Raw genomic sequence first — 21,581 nt, 5'->3', positions numbered from 1 at the left:
TGACAAGCCATTCAATCCTGGAATCATTTTAGATTGGACTAACCCTGGCTGATTGTTGGTTTAAGTTGTTCTCCGATTTTGGCACTTTATTTGCAAACATTTTATCACCACGTGAGGAGACATCTTCTATGTGCTGTTGATTGAATCCTCGCATGGTGACAAAACGTTTACAAATAAATTGCTGAGATTGGAGAACAATGCAATCCAAGCACTGACCCAAATAATGTAGCTGTACATAGTGCCCTTCACATTGGTAACATTACATTAGAATTATTTCAATTTTTTTTTGCATGTCAGTGTATGTCATGTAATATGGCTTTAAATTTGGCCACAGTATTGAAACTTTATTAAGAGTGTCGAACTTGAATTGCATTCTTGAATGTCAAATGAAAGTTTAAACTTAGCATGTAATTACACATCATCCAGGGTGAACAAATGCTAATTTTGCAATTCAATTAAACCATGTTAACCTCCAAAGTGAAGAGTGCAAATTTGATGACTGACATTATGTAAATGAACATAAACATATAATGAACTGGAGGAACTAAACAGTCATTAAAAATGAAAATAAAACAATAAAGTGATAAGATGAAGGAACTCCTTTGTCTTCCATTATTTCAAGGACACTATATCAAATAGATCCATACCTCAATTTATAGCTATGTCTATAGTGATTAAAATTGTTAATTTTATGTTTTATGAAATTTCTTTCTATAAATACAAAACAGGTACAGAAAGATATGGTAAATGAACTGCTGGAAGCCAGCTTTGGAAGAGACACAAATAAAAATGTTCAAGATTATTCTAGCCTACATAAAACTGGGAATCCCAAAATCCTACATCATGAATTAAGCAAATGCAAAAATAAAAGAAGCATTTTATCTTTGACTATGGAAGTTTTAATTGCAGATCCACGACATTTACTGACTGGTATGTTATTTCTGCCAATTAAAACAGGTTGTGTGTTCGAACATACTGCATTAGACCAAATTTTGCTTGGCACGTGTTCCACTTTGCCTGTAAGGAGTACTCACTACTCATTACCACTGCTGGCATTTAGGCCAGCAATGAAGGTTCTCCATCTCTGCCTCTCTAGAAGGATCTTCCATTGCTGGTTCCAAAACAATTGTTTTTTGACTAGTCATGGTTGTTAACCCTGAGCTGAACCCCTGAACATGGTGGACCAGTGGACCATGCTTAGTCTGGCCTCTAGCTTTTGATTTGTTTGGCATGGGTGACCCTAGCAGAGCCAAAGAACAAGGCCCTGACTCTAGCCAGCATAGCTTCCTAGATCATTGAGGCACACAAGCCTCCAAACCTTAGGACAAGTTTGAGGTACCAGAAATTACAACATGGAGTTGTACTGACCTCACTTTAAAACCTCAAATGTAAATAACTGATCAATGAAGATCTGCACCAGGAACACAAGTTGGGGGCATTAATCTTCACATTTAGAGTCATAGTCATAGAAAAGTAGAGCACAGAAACAGGCCCTTTGGCCCATCTAGTCCATGCCAAGCCTCCTAGTCCTATCGACCTACACCAAGACCATAGCTCTCCAGACCCTTACCATCCATGTATCTATTCAAACAAATCTTATTTGGACAAAAGTCTGAGTCAAGTTGTTTCTCTCAGCTCTCCTTGAACCCTGCCACTTGCTTCAAATTGATACCCCCTGATGTTTGGCCTGTCAGTTCAAGTTTCAGCATCACCCAATTAAAGCCTCCACTATCAACTTTCCTGGTTATCAGGAGGTAAGATTTCCACAAAGGTTGTCGCCTAATTTCTACTGTAATTTTTTTTGCATGGCACACCAGTTTGTCTCCTATCCTTTGGAGTATCTCCAATGGCAAATGCTTATAGGCACCACTGTCTTAGCATGACTGTGGAAATGTCTCGCGTTTCATAAGGAAACAGCTGTTTGAAAAAAAAGGAGCAGAGTCCTATCACTTGGCAGAATCCAATGGATTATCAGCTTGTTGATTTAGTTTCTTTCTGAGAGTACATTATACACACAGAGGCCATTTTATTAGGTAGACCTGTACTGTACACCTGCTGGCTAATGCAAATATCTGCTCAGCCTATCACGTGGCAGCAACCCAATGCATAAAAGCATGCAGACATGGTCAAGAGGTCCAGTTGTGCAGACCAAACATCAGAATGGGGAGAATATGTTATCCATGTGATTTTGACCTTGGAATGATTATTGGTGCCAGACAAGATGGTTTGAATATTTCAGGAACCGCGGATCCCCTTGGGATTTTCAGTCTCTTGAGTTTGCAGAGAATAGTGTGAAAAACAAAATATATATATATATATATCCAGTGAGAGACTAATATGTGGGTGAAAATACCTTGTTAATAAGGTCCAAAGAAAATGGTCAAACTGACAGGAAGGCAACAGTAACTCAAGTAACTAAGTGTAACAACAGTGATATGCAGAAGAGTATCACTGCATGCACGGCACATCAAAACTTGAAATGGATGGACTACAACAGCACCCACTTTAAATACACACAATGACTTGACTTCCACAGTTCTCTGTGGCAATGAAATCCACAGATTCACCCTCTGGTTAAATAAATTCCTTCTCATCTCTTTTCTAAAGGGATCTCATATTCTAAGGCTGTGCCCTCTGGTCCTAGACTGTAGATTTCTTATGAATAAGGCAGAAGAAAATCTGATGGATTAAAAAAAAGGGCGTTTTACCTTTTGGTATATTTTACCTTAAACTCCATGTAAATGCTTATAAAGCCCAATAGGCAATGGCTCATTCCTTGATTTCAGTGAAAATAACAAAAAATGGATAATTACTATAATCTAGAATCAATGATTAAAATCTGTCTCAGATCTGCAAGGAATTAGAGAGGAAAATACTTCATTGAATGGAGAAATAGGTATATTATAAAATATAACTACCACTGAAATGTGTTTAAAAAGGAATTAAGGGTCTCCAACCAAGAAATGAATGGGTGAAGATTTATTTGGCAATGGTATAAAATGTCATATCTGCTGGAGAAAGTGATGTGTTAGCAAAACATTCAGTGTCATCAGGAGTCTGACTGCCACATTTGATGCTCAGAAAATCTGTGCATGTAATGAGACCTCATTTCATATGATTATCTATGCTGTCTAGAATATTTAACAATGAAACGGTCCACTTTATTGGATGTATCAGAAATGTGTTGGATGGTAAAATTTACTTTGAGTATCAATTTACTTTGAATTTTGGTCTCTGACTTTTGAGTTGTAAGATTTAGACTTAATTTCAATAATTCATGTCAGAGTAGAACATTTCAAACATTCAAAGTTCAAAAATTAAATTTATTATCAAGATATGTATGTATATGTTACCATATACAACCGTGACATTTACAGGAATAGAACGAAATACAATGGAATTTCTACAAATAAACTATGCATAAACAAAGAATGACAAACAGCCAATGTGCAAAAGATGGCAAACAGCAAAAAAAAACTACTGACAGCATGTTTTGTAAAGAGTCCTTGAAAATGAGACTATGGGTCAGAGTGGTGATTGAAGTTGTCCATGCCAGGTTCAGGATGGTTGTAGGGTTTCCTGAATATGGGGCCTAAAGTTTCTGTACTTCCTGCCTGATGGCAAATGTGAGAAGAGAACATGGCCAAGATTATCTGGCTGAATAAATGACTCATTACCTAGGCTGCATACTTTTTATCCAAATACTTTGACACATAGTTGTAGATTTGAGAGTTCTTTTAACTTCATTGTTCATTCTAGACCTGGTATTCTCTAGTACCTCTGGGAAGTTTGCTGCGTTTCCATCCATATAGACAGACATAGAATACTTACTTAAATTGTCTGCCCTGTCTTTATTACCCAACAGATTTTCTTCTGCCTTATCCAATACGGAATCCAGAGTCTAGGAGCAGAGGGCCTGGCCTCAGAAGAGAAGGAGATCCCTTCAGAACAGAGATGAGGAAGAATTTATTTAGCCAGAGGGTAAATCTGTGGAATTTATTGCCACAGAGAGTTGTGGAAGCCATGTTGTTGTGTGTATTTAAAGTGGAGGCTAAAAGCTTCTTGATTAGTGAGGGCATCAAACATTACTTGGAGAAGTCAGGAGAATGGGGTTGAGTGGGGTTATCAATCAGCCGTGATGAAATGGGGTGAATGATCCAATTCTGCTCCTTCGTTTTATGGTCTTCTGGTGTAACACCATATAAACCAGCCTGCATTGCTGATGGTTAAGCTTTAAAGGGAGGTGTATTGTGTCTGGAAAAGAAAGTGGCTGCTTTCCATGTGCATGCAGAGTGAAGCCCTTCCTTGAGGTCTGAGCAGCAGTGTCAGTGGCTGCACAGGCACTAACCAGGACCTGCTGACAATCACGCACGTCATACACTTTGGGTTTTTTTTGGGGGCGACATACTCTAACATTATTACACACCTGCTTTTGACCAATTTTGCGATCTTTTTAGATGGGCCCAACTGTACTAGCACTAAGCACAACAATGTTAGTTCACAGGAAATGTGAGGTTCAATCCAATTTCTAGACAGCTATCTTTCAAATTCCTCGCACTTCCCTAGTGATGCAGCATTTATGTTGTGTAGATTTCTCTGGACGTCACTTAGGACTTTATCTACAGTGCTCTGGTACTTCCAGGCAGCAACTCTAATTGGGAATTGTAGCTGAAATGACTGGTGTAATTATTCAAATTGTTCTATAGCTGAATACTAAACATGCCCCAGTTTGCTTTTTAACGTATCTATTTATAACTGAAGAACCTACATGAAAAGTAGCTGTATAAAATGCTTATTAGTTATATGATTTTTCAGCTTCTTCCATGAAGGAAACAATGTAAATGTTACAAAATTTACAACGGACTATAGCTTGCAAAGCATGTACTCTGTTGTACATTTAATCCATTTAAGCAATGTATTTAATTGGAAAGTACTTGGAGCAAGGTCAAGCCAATTTATGCTTTGGTAGTAAGTGGATCTTGACATATTATGTACCGTTATGAGTGCGAAGCACTCTCCCTGAGAAAAAGAAATTGTAGTTTCAGCAATAATGTCCTCAGCTATGCCTGCTAAAACCTCTTTCCAAGACGTTACATTGATGCAATTACTTAATTGGATTTATGCTTCGTGCGACCTTCCACCCTCTGAAATAATTTGTTTAGCTTGCAAATGGCCATATATTAACACAATAAAGAGATCTACTTTATAATTCCCCTTGTTCCTCCCCCCAAGTAAATGAAAATCTCTAAGGTAGACACATTGTCAAAGGAAAAGATTGTTTATGTGGTAACCATAGAAAAACATAGAAAATCTACCGCACAAAAAAGGCCCTTCGGCCCACAAAGTTGCGCCGAACATGTCCCTACCTTAGAAATTACTAGGGTTACCCATAGCCCTCAGTTTTTCTAAGCTCCATGTACCTATCCAGAAGTCTCTTTAAAGACCCTATTGTATCCGCCTCCACCACCTTTGCTGGCAGCCCATTCCGCACACTCACCACTCTCTGTGTAAAAAACTTACCCCTGACATCCCCCCTGTACCTGCTCCCCAGCACCTTAAACCTGTGTCCTCTTGTGGCAGCCATTTCAGCCCTGGGAAAAAGCCTCTGACTATCCATACGATCAAACCACTTAATAGTTTCTTTCTTTCAGTGTGTAGTTTTATAACTAACTTACGGCTAAGTAGCATATAAAAGTATAAATAGAATTTTTATTTGAATTGCATGTTGGAGAATGGAAAGCAATTGTATTGTAATTGTTCCCTTAGGGCAGCACAGTAGTGTAGTCGTTAGCACGCTTTACAGCACAGCCAACCCCAGTTCAATAGACAATAGACAATAGGTGCAGGAGTAGGCCATTCAGCCCTTCGAGCCAGCACCACCATTCACTGTGATCATGGCTGATCATCCACAATTAGTACCCCATTCCTGCCTTCTCCCCATATCCCTTGACTCCGCTATCTTTAAGAGCTCTATCTAACTCTTTCTTGAAAGCATCCAGAGACTTGGACTCCACTGCCTACCGAGGCAGAGCATTCCACATATCCACCACTCTCTGGGTGAAATAGTTTTTCCTCAACTCCGTTCTAAATGGCCTACCCCTTATTCTTAAACTGTGGCCTCTAATTCTGGACTCCCCCAACATCAGGAACATGTTTCCTGCCTCTAGCGCGTCCAATCCCTTAATAATCTTATATGTTTCAATCAGATCCCCTCTCATCCTTCTAAATTCCAGTGTATACAAGCCCAGTTGCTCCAATCTTCCAACATATGACAGTCCCGCCATCCTAGGAATTAACCTTATGAACCTACGCTGCACTCCCTCAATAGCAAGAATGTCCTTCCTCAGATTTGGAGACTAAAACTGCACACAATACTCCAGGTGTGGTCTCACCAGGGCCCTGTACAACTGCAGAAGGACCTCTTTGCTCCTATACTCAACTCCCCTTGTTATGAAGGCCAACATGCCATTAGCTTTCTTCATTGCCTGTTGTACCTGCATGCTTACTTTCAGTGATTGATGAACAAGGACACCTAGATTGAATTGAATTGAATGATCTTTATTGTCATTATACAGAGGCACAATGAAACTCTGTTTGGCTTCCTCTCAGGCAAATAAATAAAGCGGAAGATGAAAACAAGACAGTAATAGAAAAACAGTATTAATTAGATAAGTAGCAGAAAGTAAGTTGCAGCAGCACCAGAATGTCACAGTAATGCACAAAGTGCCGTTAGTGCAAGTATTTGAGTCCTTGTGTGTGCTCACAGTTTCAGTCATTGTTCTGTGGGAGTGGTGTGATGGAGGCCACAGCTCTGGGAAGCTGTTCCTCAGTCTATTTGTTCTGGCTTTTAGTGTCCTGAACCTTTTGCTGGGCGCCAGCGGGCCAAACGGAGTGGCCGGGGTGTGTGGTATCTCTGGTTATGCTGATTGCTTTCCTCCTGAGTCAGCTGGAATAGATGGTGTCCAGTCCTGGGAGCTCCATCCTGACAATTCGCTGGGCCGCCTTCACCACGCGATGCAGGTCTTGTTGCTCAGCGGCTGTGCAGCTGGCCTACCACACTTTGGCGCTGTTAGTCAGGATGGATTCAATTGTGCTTCTGTAGAAGTTACGACCATAAGATATAGGAGCAGAAGTAGGCCATTTGGTCCATCGAGTCTGCTCAGAGCTTTTGTGGGAGTTTGGCCTGTTCCAGCTTTCTGAGGAAGAAGAGTCTTTGTTGTGCCTCTTTTACAAGCAGTGAGGTGTTGGTGGTCCATGTTATCTGTTTTGACAACATAACTCCAAGGAACTTGAGGTTTTCCACACTTTCCACTACCTCTCCATGTATATGGAGTGGGGTGTGTACTCTGTCCTTTGACTTCCTAAAGTCAATGATCATCTCTTTTGTTTTAGAAGTGTTAAGGACCTTACACCACTCTGTCAGATGATCCACCTCGACCCTATAGGCTGTTTCATCCTCGTCCAAGATCAGGCCAACTACTGTGGTATCGTTCGCAAATTTAATTATGGAGTTGGAGGTGTAGATGGGGGTGTAGATGGGGGTGCAGTCACGTGTGAGGAGTGTGTAGAGCATAGGGCTCAGCACATAGCCCCGCAGGGTGCCTGTTTTTAAGATGAGAGTGGTGGAAACATAGAAACATAGAAAGTAGGTGCAGGAGTAGGCCTTTTGGCCCTTTGAGCCTGCACCGCCATTCAGTATGATCATGGCTGATCATCCAACTCAGAATCCTGTACCTGCTTTCTCTCCATACCCCCGATCCCTTTAGCCACAAGGGCCATATCTAACTTCCTCTTAAATATATCCAATGAACCGGCCTAAACTGTTTCCTGTGGAGGTGTGCTTACCATTTCTGACTTGCTGTTGTCAGTCTGTGAGAAAGTCCATGAGCCATGAGCACAGGGAGGAACCAAGACCAAGAGTGTTCAGTTTGTTGACCAGTTTATGGGGGATGACTGTGTTAAATGCAGAACTGAAGTCCACAAATAACATCCTCACATAAGTGTTTGGTTCCTCTAAGTGAGTCAGAGCAATATGGAGGGCTGTTGTGATTGCATCCTCTGTGGAGTGGTTTGCCCAGTAGGCAAACTGGTGTTTGTCCAGTTCTTGTTGTACTTCCCCTTTTCCTAACTTGACACCATTCAGATAGTAATCTGCCTTCCTGTTCTTGCTACCAAAGTGGATAACCTCACATTTATTCACATTAAACTGCATCTGCCATGCAGCTGCCCACTCACCCAACTTGTCCAAATCACCCTGTGTTCTCATAACATCCTCCTCACATTTCACACTGCCACCCAGCTTTGTGTCATCTGCAAATTTGCTAATGCTACTTTTAATCCTTTCATCTAAATCATTAATGTATATAATCCCTGCCACTGCCTGTGAGGAGTTTCTACATTCTCCCTGTGACCATGTGGGTTTCCTCCACACGCTCTGGTTTTCTCCCACAGTCCAAAGACATACCGGTTAGTAGCTTAGTTGGTCATTGTGAATTGCCCTGCGATCAGACTCGGATTAAATCAGGGGGTTGCTGGGGGGTGTGGCGCAAAGACCCTACTCTGTACTCTATCCCAATAAATAAATATCCAAACAAAATGGCACATAAGGAGATTAAGTTCAGCTATACAGGTATAACAGAAGAATTTCAGCTGTTATTTCGCCCTTACCCATCCTTCATTGACATACATTGACACCTTCAGAAAAATTGCTGGCCACGATGCATACCAGTTTATCCTCTATTTTATTTAATTTGAATAAAAAAGCTGTAAAGATAAAATCTAGCTCTTATGCTGTGCCTTTTCTCTGGTCACTAGGTCTCTCCGATAAATGAAGAAACCAAAATGTGTAGTATTCAATGATCAAAGTATATATGGACTCAACTCCCAGCTTTGTTTTACTAATGTACTGTACTTTCTTCAGATATAGATAGGCATCCGTTAGTCTTGACAGACCATGGATTTGCGCCTCCAAAAGTTTCCATGGCTCAGGCCTGGGCAGGGTTGTATGGGAGACCGGCGAGTCTCCCCTCTCCATGCCACCGATGTTGTCCAAGGAAAGGGAAAGGGCCGATACAGCTTGGCACCGGTGTCATCGCAGAGCAATGTGTGGATCAAGGACACAACACACTGCCTTAGCTGAGGCTCAAACTAGCAAGCTTCACTAGACCAACGCCTTAACCACCTGGCCACACGCCAACACATTATCCGCTGATAATGTTGTCGTATATGTAGAGACAAGCCCTTTCAAAGCTTCTGAGGCCTCTTTTATTGTTAATTATGTTTATTTTTTATTGAGATACAGCTTGGAATAGTCCCTTCCAGCCACCCAGCAAGCCCAGATATAACCTAACGTAATCACGGGATAAATTACAATGATCAATTAACCTACCAACCGGTACATCTTTGGACAGTCGGAGGAAACCAGAGCATCCAGAGGAAACACATACGGTCACGGAGAGAACATACAAACTCTTTCCAGGCAGTGGTGGGAATTGAAACTGGATCACTGGTATTGTAAAGCATAGTGCTAACTGCTACACTGCCATACTGCCCTAAGGTGGACATGAATGAGAAGTTCCAACAGCATAAAATCTACTGCTGAGAACTCATATTAGATCTGTTTCCTTTACAAAAAAAGGTTCATCGTGCTGATCTTCCACACATCTGAAAGCCCACCTACACAAAATGCTACCTGGCCTGCTGAGTTCCTTTAGCACTGTGTGTAGGTGTGTTGCTCGGATTTCCAGCATCTGCAGATTTTCTCTTGTTTGTGAAAGCTCACCTAGTTCCCCAATCTCTGGCCACTCAGCATCACAACACTTACAAATCTCTGCTCATGTCTACTCCAGCAGTTGCCTTCACCACACTGGTATAGATCCAACCTGTCTACAGCTGTTCCCAACCATTGCTATGTCATAATCTCACAAAATGCCAACCCAAATCCACAATCCCTAGTTCAAACATTATCAATGCTTAAAATCAATTGCAGTAACCCCTTTCCCCCTATGGCTTGTTGGCAATACTGCTTTGTTGAAGCTATAATACATCACTTTCACAAAGTTCAAAGTACATTTATATATCACCATATACAATCCTAAGACTTATTTTCTTGTGGGCATACTCAATAAATCAACAGAATAGCAACCATAGCAGAATCAGTGAAAGACCACCCAACTTGGGTCTTCAACCAGAGTGCAGAAGACAACAAATAGTGCAATTACAAGAAGAAAGAAATAATAATAAATAAATAAGCAATAAATATCTGTAACATGAGTCCTTGAAGGAATCTTTGGTTGTGGGAACATTTCAATGAAGGGGCGAGAGAAGGTATCTCCTTAGATTCAAGAGCCTGATTATTGAGGGGTAATAACTGTTCCTGAACCTGGTAGTGTGAGCCCTGAGGCTCCTGTACCTTCTTCCTGATGGTAGCAGCGAGAAGGTAGAACATTATATGCAACACCCTAACTCCAGTCATCCATAACCATCTCAATATTGGCCTAAGCCCACAGTTCATCATTTTCCTTTTGTATGCTCAGGTTTGGCTTAAAGGTCTTTGAGTATTAAAAGCCCTCTCCTGTACACTTAGTGCCTTGAGCTCTCTGTGCTATAGAAGTGTGCAGGACTGGTTCATTGAACAAATATGGTTCAGACCACTGAACTAACACTTCTTCTCCAGTATCGTGCAATATTTAGGTTGCTGTGTGTTCGATGGGTGTGCAATCCACTGTGTTCAATATAAAATCTTAAAGAGTAGGCTTGAAAGCACTGAAAAATTAGCATTGTGATTATTACTCGATAGGAACTTCAGAAAAACTTTATGGTATTATTTCAGGGTCTGGTACGGTAGCATACTGATTAGTGTAATGTTATTACAGCACCAGTGATAAAACAACTGGGAATCAACTCCTCTGCATGGAGTTTATATGTTCCATGACCATGGGGAATTCTTCTAGGTGCTCCAGTTTCCTCCCACATTCCTAAGACAAACGGGTTAGGTTAGTAAGTGCTGGGGAATGTTATGTTGGCACTGGAAGCATAGCAACACTTGTAGGCTGTCCAGCACAATTATTGCTGATAGGATTTGATGTAGAGCAAGCACGCCACTGATGTTTCAATGTAAATGCGGCAAATAAAGCTAATCATTGTCTCAATCAGTCAGCCAATACTAGCACTTTGGATATTGCCTTAGTCAGAGTCATAGAGTCAAAGAAAACTACAGGACAGAAAGAGGGCCTTCAGACCATCTAGGCTACGCCAAAACCATTTAAACTGCTTACTCCAATTGACCTGCACAGGGACCATAGCTCCCCATACCCCTCCCATCCATGTACCTATCCAAACTTCTCTTAAATGTTGAAATTGAAATCGCATCTACTACTTAGGTTAGCAGCTGATTCCACGCTTTCATCACTCTCCGAGTGAAGAAATTCCTCTTAAACATTTCTCCTTTCACCTTTAACCCATGACCTCTAGTTGCTGTCTCACCCAGCCTCAGCCTGCTTGCATTTACCCTGTCCAATCCCCTCATTATTTTGCATACCTCCATCAAATCTCCTCTCAATCGTCTCCTTTCTTAGGAATAAAGTGATTATGAATTGTGTCTTTTTTTTTAAGGAGCAAGCATTGCTCCTTAACATAGCTAACATTGATTTAAACTTTCCAGTTACTTTCCAAAGAAGAGTTGTATTTGTAGCGGAACCTGAAGTGAATTGAGGCTTTGACTAGTTTGCATGAAAGGATTTCCAAAGCAGCACCCTAAGCCTTGGTGCAAGATGTGGAAAGGAAGAATGAACCCCTCTATTCTTGGACAAAGTTGCCAAGAACATAACAAAGACTGGAAGGAAGCTTGATGGATAGTCCCATGCTTGTCCTCGTCCTTCCACTGCTGTGAGGTCGGTCAGTTTTGTAACCTATCTCCTCAGTCTCCCTGTCCTCTGAAAGTCTAAAGGAGCACCAATATATACCTTGATGGGCACTTTGACTGAATAACAGAAATCTAACCTTAACCGCGTCAGCTCCTGAATTCTTCTGAAACTGCAATGTTCTTAAAAAATGAAATGCAGAAACTTTCCATTGTATTGATCAAAAGTAAAATGGTGTACAGCTAGGGTTAAGAAATGTGGGGCCGTCTTCCTGCTTTTCTCCACAAGCAGAACATATGGTGGCTGCAAAAGCTTCACCATCCAGTATGATGGCATATTGATTGACATCATGACATGCTTACTTTGCCTATGAACAACTGCATCATACCTCCTACAGTTCTTTCCAACATGGCTTAGAGAACAATCATTCTAAATAAGTACAAATGGGAATTGTGTATAAAGTCTTTATCTCCCTATCACTCGGTGTGATTGCACATAGATTTACAGTTGTAAATGTGTCCCAAAGGGAGAGATCATCATCTATCCAATTTAGTCCCAAAACACATCTGTTACCCAATTACTTAATAAATCAGTTCCTTCTTTTACAATCCTGCATTTACGAGGATGAATTAAAAAAAAAACCTGTTGCTGAGATCACTTAGATTAAAAAGGAGAATATGTTTAGTTGCTGTTAAATTCTCCAGGATGTTGGTGAATGAGGATCATACAGTCAGGCTTTTAACGTTACTTACTGAGCTACTGGTATAACAAAAGAGTACATGTTGTCAATGCCAGCATGAAAGGGATAAAAATCAATATAAGACAAAGGTGGAATGGCTACCTGAACAACAGTTTAAAATTTTGAGCACTACTTGGAAGTATAAAAATAAAATCTGTTCATTTGTCTTTGTTAAGTAAGCTGATTTTAAAAGGATAGCAAGTAGATCAATCCAAAAGCATTGTAAAAAATCCCAGAATCTCCATTACAAAAGAGCAATTTGGCACTGATCATTAGCCTTTAAGAACTGTTATTTAAGTTCAATGTTTCATGCCAGATATAAATACTTACTTCAAAAACTCAGAACCAAAAATTATTTGAAGTATCCTAATATTAAGGACAAAGGGCTTACATTTCCCAATATGCTAGCGAAGAAGTGGTCCAGTTTTAATGCAGAAGATTGTAAGAATGTAGCTAATCAAGGTATTGAGTCAATAGACAATAGACAGTAGGTGCAGGAGTAGGCCATTCAGTCCTTCTAGCCAGCACCGCCATTCACTGTGATCATGGCTGATCATACACAATCAGTACCCTGTTCCTGCCCTCTCCCCGTATCCCTTGACCCCGCTATCTATAAGAGCTCTATCTAACTCTCTCTTGAATGCATCCAGAGACTTGGCCTCCACTGCCTTCTGGGGCAGAGCATTCCACATATCCACCACTCTCTGGGTGAAAAAGTTTTTCCGCATTTCTGTTCTAAATGGCCTACCCCTTATTCTTAAACTGTGGCCTCTAGTTCTGGACTCACCCATCAGCGGGAACATGCTTCCTGCCTCCAGCGTGTCCAATCCCTTAATAATCTTATATGTTTCAATCAGATCCCCTCTCATCCTTCTAAATTCCAGTGTATACAAGCCCATTCGCTCCAATCTTTCAACATATGACAGTCCCGCCATTCCGGGAATTAACCTTGTGAACCTACGCTGCACTCCCTCAATAGCAAGAATGTCCTTCCTCAAATTTGGAGACCAAAACTGCACACAATGCTCCAGGTGTGGTCTCACCAGGGCCCTGTACAGCTGCAGAAGGACCTCTTTACTCCTATACTCAATTCCTCTTGTTATAAAAGCCAGCATGCCATTAGCTTTCTTCACTGCCTGCTGTACCTGCATGCTTGCTTTCATTGACTGATGTACAAGAACACCTAGATCTCGTTGTACTTCCCCTTTTCCGAACTTGACTCCATTTAGATAGTAATCTGCCTTCCTGTTCTTGCCACCAAAGTGGATAACTTCACATTTATTCACATTAAACTGCATCTGCCATACATTTGCCCACTCACCCAACCTGTCCAAGTCACCCTGCATTCTCATAACATCCTCCTGACATTTCACACTGCCACCCAGCTTTGTGTCATCAGCAAATTTGCTAATGTTACTTTTAATCCCTTCATCTAAATCATTAATGTATATTGTAAACAGCTGCGGTCCCAGCACCGAACCTTGTGGTACCCCATTGGTCACAGCCTGCCGTTCCGAAAGGGACCCGTTAATCACAACTCTTTGTTTCCTGTCAGCCAGCCAATTTTCAATCCATGTCAGTACTCTGCCCCCAATACCATGTGCTCTAATTTTGCCCACTAATCTCCTATGTGGGACTTTATCAAAAGCTTTCTGGAAGTCCAGGTACACTACATCCACTGGCTCTCCCTTGTCCATTGTCAGTGCAGCAACACTGTTGAACTATTGCTGAGTATAAAGCTTTCTCCCCAAACTTAAGAAAACTGTAAACTAATGTTCTTTCCAAATAAATTGATTGTCATTAAGCAGATAGATGGTTTTGGCATAGACCTGATGGGCCAAAGGGCCTGTTTCTGTGCTGTACTTTTCTATGACTCTATGAATAATGCATGACTTTTAATTTAATATGCAAATGGTTTCACAAGCCAATGTAATATATCATCATAAATTGGACATAACTTTGCATAAAGATGTCAACAGTAATTTTAAAAAATTGCATCATGTCTCTCAGATATTGCAATATTGTTTTAAATGCATATTTGTACCTTTTTTAGCTGTAGTCGTCATACCTAAAAGTAAAATGGCATATTTTAGTTAAAAGTAAATAGATATAAAATGCTTAATTTATATGAACATCAGAGTATAATAGTGAAAGATACCATAATGCCAGATTTTACTTTTTAATCAAGATACATAATTAGTTTCTCTTGTGAATTGTTGCTGCAATTAAGTTTTTCATTGCAGCTACACATGCAGGAATTTGTGCATATGACAATAAACTTAATTTCAACTTTGCAAAATGAACTGCAAGCAAAATTTGAGTTTGTAATGTTGAATATACATACTTGCTGCTTTGGATGGAGAGAGTTTCTCTGGGAAAATAAGTCACAAGATGAAATATCTTCGTTGCCTTGACACAGTAATTTTCTTTGGCTTCATAATATTTAACTGATTAAGATTTCTTTGGTTGAAATAGTAAATTCTAAATTGGCAAGCATAAAATCCAAGAGCATAGTTTAAATCAAAATGATTATTTTCATGCACGCCATGCTTCAGAGAGATTAAATGAACAAAGCTGGTTAAAATGCATCTGAAATATTGAAGTATTTCAGGAAGTCACAAGTTTATCAGAAATACTGTTTTGGCTTATCTTTTAGTATAAAAGCATTGTAGATTTCAAGCAACCTATTAAATTGACAAGATGTTTTAGAAGTCATCAGCGCCAGTCAGATTGTCAGGCGATCAGGTTTGTTTACATAGGGAGAGCGATAGTCTATTCATCTTCTTGATCTTGTTCTGTCATTTAATGGGGATTATGGATGAACTTTGATCTAACTGCATATCTAGTGAACCACAATCTAACAATTTCATATTTATAATTAACAATTAACTGAACTCAATTACCATTTGCAGAAGGGTGCTCCAAACATCTCCCACTCTTTCTATGTAGATTGCTCTCAGCTCTCATAAATCACTGCCAGCAGATATGACAGGATTATACCACTTTGCTTAAGATTTTGCTTCTAAACTTAATTTGACTGTTCCGAAAAGTTAGCTGGTGTTTGTTCACTTTTATAATCATGCAAACTCTTGAAAGAAGGGAAATGCCAAATTAATGAAATTCCTAGAAATATTGGAAAGTCCTCTTCAAAGTGAAAACACATTTCATACGTCCAACTACCCTCTGTAAATGATGCTCAGCACTGCAAGAAACCCACTTTGATCCATTTAAAACAATAATGCTATTTTTTTCAGTCATATTCAGACAGGTATATGGAGGAACTTAAGGTGGGGGTTATATGGGAGGCAGGGTTTGAGGGTCGGCACAACATTGTGGTCTGAAGGGCCTGTAATGTGCTGTACTATTCTAAAGATTCTTCTAAAGATATTCAAGTTATTAGTTTATTCAATGTGTTTTCAGACTTTGGTATAAAGACTCAAGAAAGAGCTAATCTGGTATCATCTAGACAAGACAGGACAAGGAAGCCCATATCAAGGGTTTCAGCCTGAAATGTTGACTGTACTCTTTTCTACAGAGACTCCTTGGCCTGTTGAGTTTCTCCAGCGTTTTGTGGGTGTTGCTCACCATTACCAGGACAGGTACCATGACTTAGATTGTTTAATCTGCTTTATTACTTGTATCAAATTGAAGGATTCATGACTTTTTTTTACAGTAAGTGCTTTAGAGACACCTGATGACATCCAATGAAAAGAGGAACAGAGTGTCCACAGCATTGTGGTGTTTGCGTCCACGATGATCAGTATTTGCAAAGAACCTCTTGGCTTTTCAGCCATGCAATATCAGGACTGTCATTGTAGGAGTAAGGGAGAAATCCTAGACTAACTAATCATAAATGGAAAGCATTTTTGGGAAGGAAACTCCACCATACCTCGAAAGATAACACTCTGCAGGCTTAACAGAAAACCCATGACCCAAGCAACAGATAGAGAGGGGGGAGAGTACTGGAAATATGCCAAAGTACCAATAATCATGATACTTGTTGAATTTCCAGCATTTTCAGAGCCATTTACAACTCATACACCCAAAACTATATCACACAGAGTTGAGAGCACAGGTGGACTCATCAAGGATATAAGGACTGGCAGCACTCCCTTTTGCCCTACCAAGAGAAAGATAGACTTCTGTAGAGGGTTTGTATTGAAGCTTCACTAGATTGGTTCTTGGGGTGGGAAGTTTGTCTGAAAAGATTGTCTCTTTGAAACAAACAATATTCAGGGGGCTTGACAAAGTCTCACATTCATTGAAGCCATTTCTTTTGAATAACCATCATCTTTACCTCTGGTAAGAATGGCACAAATCATGCTCATGAAACTACTACCCATTAACCATTTAATGCCTAGTATGTCTTAGACTTACCTATTAAAATATGAAAGTCAAAGATGAGCTGGAGGATAGATGCAATTATATCTAGCCCTATGCTCTGTCTCTGGAGTTATCACTGAATTTAATGCAGAGCATTGATGTGTTGGATAGAGTGGGCAGATGTACTTTGGATCTAGACCAGGGGTGTCAAACTCATTTTAGGTCACGGGCCGGATTGAGCAAAATGCAGCTTCATGCGGGCCGGATCAGTCGGACGCTTGCGAACGCAGCTTTCGTTGCCTCCGTTTTTTCAGCCTGCTCTCATGTGTCTCAGTCTCTGCTATAACTACAAAGTGTTTCACTTTACAAATTCTGTTTCTTATGAAGAAGACTGCCGAGCAAGACTGCCGAATAAACACTAAAAACCCTGAAAACCTGGTACCTGAATAAACTCAGCATTAGCCATATCATACGCCATAGGCGCTTCGATTACTGGGGCCAGCTTTAATAGTAATTAGATATTATCTCGCGGGCCAAAGATAATTCCACCGCGGGCCGGATTTGGCCCGCGGGCCTTGAGTTTGACATATATGATCTAGACCCTTACTTTAATATTTCTATTTATTTCTTTCTTTATTTATTTAGTTAGTTAGTTAGTTAATATTTAGAGATACAGGCCTTTTGCTGCCCAACAAGCGGTGCCACCCAACATCCTACCTATTTAACACCAGCCTAATCACAGGACAATTTACAATGATCAATTCACCTTCTAATTCATATGACTTTGGACTGTGAGAATAAATCTGGGAGAAAGTCAAGTGTTCATGGGGGGAACATACCAACTCCTTACAAGCGGTGCCAGAGTTGAACTCCAGACTCCAATGCCCTGAGCTGTAACTAACACGTACAACACGCTGGAGGAACTCAGCAGGTCAGACAGCATTCGTGGAAATAAGCAGTCAATGTTTCGGGCCGGAACCCTTCGTCAGGACTGAAACGTTGTCGTCTCGGCCCGAAACGTTGACTGCTCGCTTCCGCGGATGCTGTCCGACCTACTGAGATCCTCCAGCTTGTTGTACGTGTTGCTTTGACCCCGGCATCTGCAGCGTACTTAGCGTTTACTGTGCTAACTACTTGGCTACCATGGTTGAGGGAGGAGTGGTGCATGAAGGCGACCTCACTGATCCTTTGATGGGTCTGCATTTGAGTTACTTCGCCTTTCTGCAACTTTTAATTATTTTTTGTTAATTGAATATTTATTAATAAACCTAGGTGGCACGCAGAATTGAACAAAACCGAGCCCGTTGCATTTAAGTTGCCATTCATTCAGATGTTACTTAAGAGCCTTCCTCTTTTGCTCCGTTGTTTTATTTACACATTTTTCCATGATATTAATTAATTAAATAACTCATTGGAAGAAGTTTGCGCAAATCAAGTTGTACACACACTTGGATCTTGTCCATTGTTCTGTTTATCAATTAATTTTGATATTACAATATGTTTTCACAATGTACCTTTTTTTGCACTCTACCAGATCAGGGTTTTCTTGAGTTTCCACCAAAATTAGAAAGGATGGGGAGAGAAACTACCTGGATATTCCCCCTTTGACCTGATAATTAGTTATCGTGCTCCCTTCTGCAATGCTACCCTGAACATCTGAGAGTCACCATGATGAAGGCATTGATTATAGACAAAATGATAATATTCAGCAAAGGTTAATCAGCAATATTCCACATTGACGTTGCAGCAAGGGCTATGAATATTATCTGGGTGTATGTGGGATTTGTATGATTTTCTTAAATTTTGGATATCTGACTCACCATTCAGCTCATGCCCCTAGATCCATTCGAGCTTTATAAGCCTTGTCAGTCTGTTAACAAAATGCAACACTGAAAGCTAAAAAGCCATAACGAAGTTGAGTAACAGAAGTCACATATATATATACACAAATGCGTGCGTGTTAAGGAAGCATGTACATGCTTATAATTTGAAGGTCTGGAGTTTCCCAAACTACGTACGTGCTGCCTTTTGCTTTGTTGTAATGGCTGAAAATAAAAATCACACAATAAACTGAATTAGACATTATTATAGATGAGAATGAGAGTTCTCAGGAGCTTTACCCCTTACCTCGGCTCTCAATGAGCTGAATATGAAGAAGAATCAATACAAGATTATTTAATAAAAATGTATCACACCGAAATATATATGTGAATATACCTTTCGGCCCAGTTGCATAATGCAATATAAATGCATTACATTACAATATGATTTCAACATAGCTGAACAAACAATGTACCTGTTATACAGGAACTACACTACATTAATTCTGTGTAATTGCTATCTAGCAAGCTATTTATCAACTGCTCGCTAACTTGGTGGGCATATGTTTTAAATATTTCTTTAGTAGACATATTGATAGTGATGCAATATTTATTCAAAGTAAAATATCCTATCGAAAATTGCCACTGAATATTATTCAGACTTATATAACTAGAAGCAGATTTGCAATTACTTTTGGTGTACTCAAACTAACTCATAAATCAACAAAAATGCTGTGAGAATGCTACACCCCTGCTTCAGGAGGTGTCTGATTGCCGCCTGCACATTGCATATGAGCAGCAGGATCCAGACAAGCAATTGAAAATCCACCCCTTGCTTTTTTAGAATGCTAATGTGTGCAACTGGCTGTGCATCTGCCGCTACTGAAATTTTATGCCTGATGCTATAGGCTGCAGGCAAGATTCCACAAAAAAAACACCTTTAGAAGTGAAGAGGTGTGAAATAATTCTGTACATTTGCTTTGATTTTTCAATGAAATTTGTTGAGGTAGAGAGACGGAGAAAACTAATGAGCGAGTCCAGAATTTAGTATTCGGTTACAAAAGGACAACAACCAGGAGTGGAGAGGAGCAACACATACAGAGCGCAGGAGGAACTCAGCAGGTCAGGCAACAGCTACAGAACAGAGTAAACAGTTGACAGTTCAGGCCAAGACCCTTTTTCAAGACCGAGGAGGAAGGGAGGAGAAGCCGGAATGAAAAGGTTGGGGGTGGGGGAAGCTGGAAGGTGATAGGTGAAGCCAGGTGAGTGAGAAAGGTCAAGGGCTGGAGAAGAAAGAATCTGATAGGAGAGGAGAGTGGGCCATACACTGCTGCATGACCTGCTGAGTTTCTCCAGCGTTGTGTGTGTGTTGCTTTGGATTTCTTGCATCTACAGACTGTCTCATGTTTGTGAGGAGAAGCACACTGAAAAGAACATAGGACTGAAGCAGTATTATCATTATCACCTGTGGTGAACTACATATACCTGTCTGGACACGCCCCCTGCTGACTGCTCCTGTGGCTCCTCCCACAGACCCCTGTATAAAGGCGATTGAGGCCTGAGCCCGGCCTCTCTGTCTCCAGGATGTAGTGTTGTTCATTCTTCCAGTCAATAAAAGCCGATATCTCGCCTTTACGTCTCAGAGTGAGTTATTGATGGTGCATCATCACCATCGTTATATGACGTGGGCGATCCTGGTCTCTGACCATGATTGTCCTTGGCATAGTTTTCCATGGAACTGGTTTGCCATCGCTGCATTCTGGGCAGTGTCTTTACAAAACAGGTGACCCCAGCCATTACCAGTGTTCTTCAGAGCTAGTCTGCCTGTCGTAGTGGTCGCATGACCAGGAGTGGTTTTTATGCACCAGCTGCTCATATAACCATCCGCCAGCTGCTCCTATGGCTTCACATGACTGTGATCAGGGGCTAAGCAGGTGCTACACCTTGCCCGAGGGTGACCTGCAGGCTAGCAGGGGGAAAGAACACGTCACACGTCCTTTGGTAGAAACATATCTTCACACTGTGATGTATTTTTATTCAGGTTTCTGGATCAGCTTGTAAGCTGGTTATTGTCTACAGCATATTACCTATTTCTAGGTGTGCTTCAAGGAATAAAGTTGTGACAATAGAGGGTCTTGTTGGGTCATTTTTAAGAATCAGGAGTCACATAGAAGTCCAACCAGGTGAAGTGTCAAGTATTTTTTTTCCAACAGTTCTGTTTCTGTTACAGTCATTTTACATTTTTAAGATAGTTATTTGAGGTTACAGAGATTGGGAAGGATGAATCCATGGAGAGATTTTTTTAAAATTAAAGAATGGAATTTTAGAAGGGCAGAACATACCTATTAGTGCATGGCTCTATAGAGCCAGTGAACTGGATTCAATTCCCGCCTCTGTCTGTAAGGAGTTTGAATGTTCTCCTCGTGACTGTGTGGGTTTCCTCCCATATTCCAAAGACATATAAATTAGTAGATTAATTGGTTACATGGGTGTAATTGGGTGGTGTGAGCTTGCTACCATGTTGTATCTCTAACAAGAAAATTTCCAAACTGGTGTAGGTGAGCAAGCATGGTGATGATGGAAGAGCTCAATAATGCAAGTTAGGGCATAGGCTGAAATGCTTTTGATTATTTGGCTGTAGAGTGGGAAAGGAATTGTATTACTTGAAGCTGAACACCAAAATGGCACGGATGAAAGTTTCAGCAGGAGATGAATGAGGACGAGCTGCGGTTGGACGTGATGTCGATGGCTTTGGGATGGAAATGGATTCCGAACTCAGGTAGGCACTCTATATGGTGCTATCAGTTTGAATAATCTAATTCAAGTTCAGTAGATGGC

General features: G+C 40.6%; 1 protein-coding gene across 1 annotated transcript in view; it reads right to left on the bottom strand.

Annotated features, from left to right (window-relative positions):
* trdn (triadin) overlaps positions 1–21,581 on the bottom strand; it is a 507,565-nt gene that overhangs the window by 33,073 nt on the left and 452,911 nt on the right. The window contains exons 53-55 of the mRNA XM_073055375.1: positions 18,942–18,968; positions 14,945–14,971; positions 14,645–14,668 (exon numbers count right to left, since the gene is read on the bottom strand). Of these exons, the coding sequence (XP_072911476.1) occupies positions 14,645–14,668; positions 14,945–14,971; positions 18,942–18,968 (78 nt within the window). The remainder of the gene's footprint in view (positions 1–14,644; positions 14,669–14,944; positions 14,972–18,941; positions 18,969–21,581) is intronic.

This window comes from Hemitrygon akajei, chromosome 9 (genome assembly GCF_048418815.1).
Source record: "Hemitrygon akajei chromosome 9, sHemAka1.3, whole genome shotgun sequence".
NCBI classification, from domain to species: Eukaryota; Metazoa; Chordata; class Chondrichthyes; order Myliobatiformes; family Dasyatidae; genus Hemitrygon; species Hemitrygon akajei.
The sequence above is the reverse complement of the archived record's forward strand: the minus strand, read 5'-3'. Positions and strand labels throughout refer to the sequence as shown.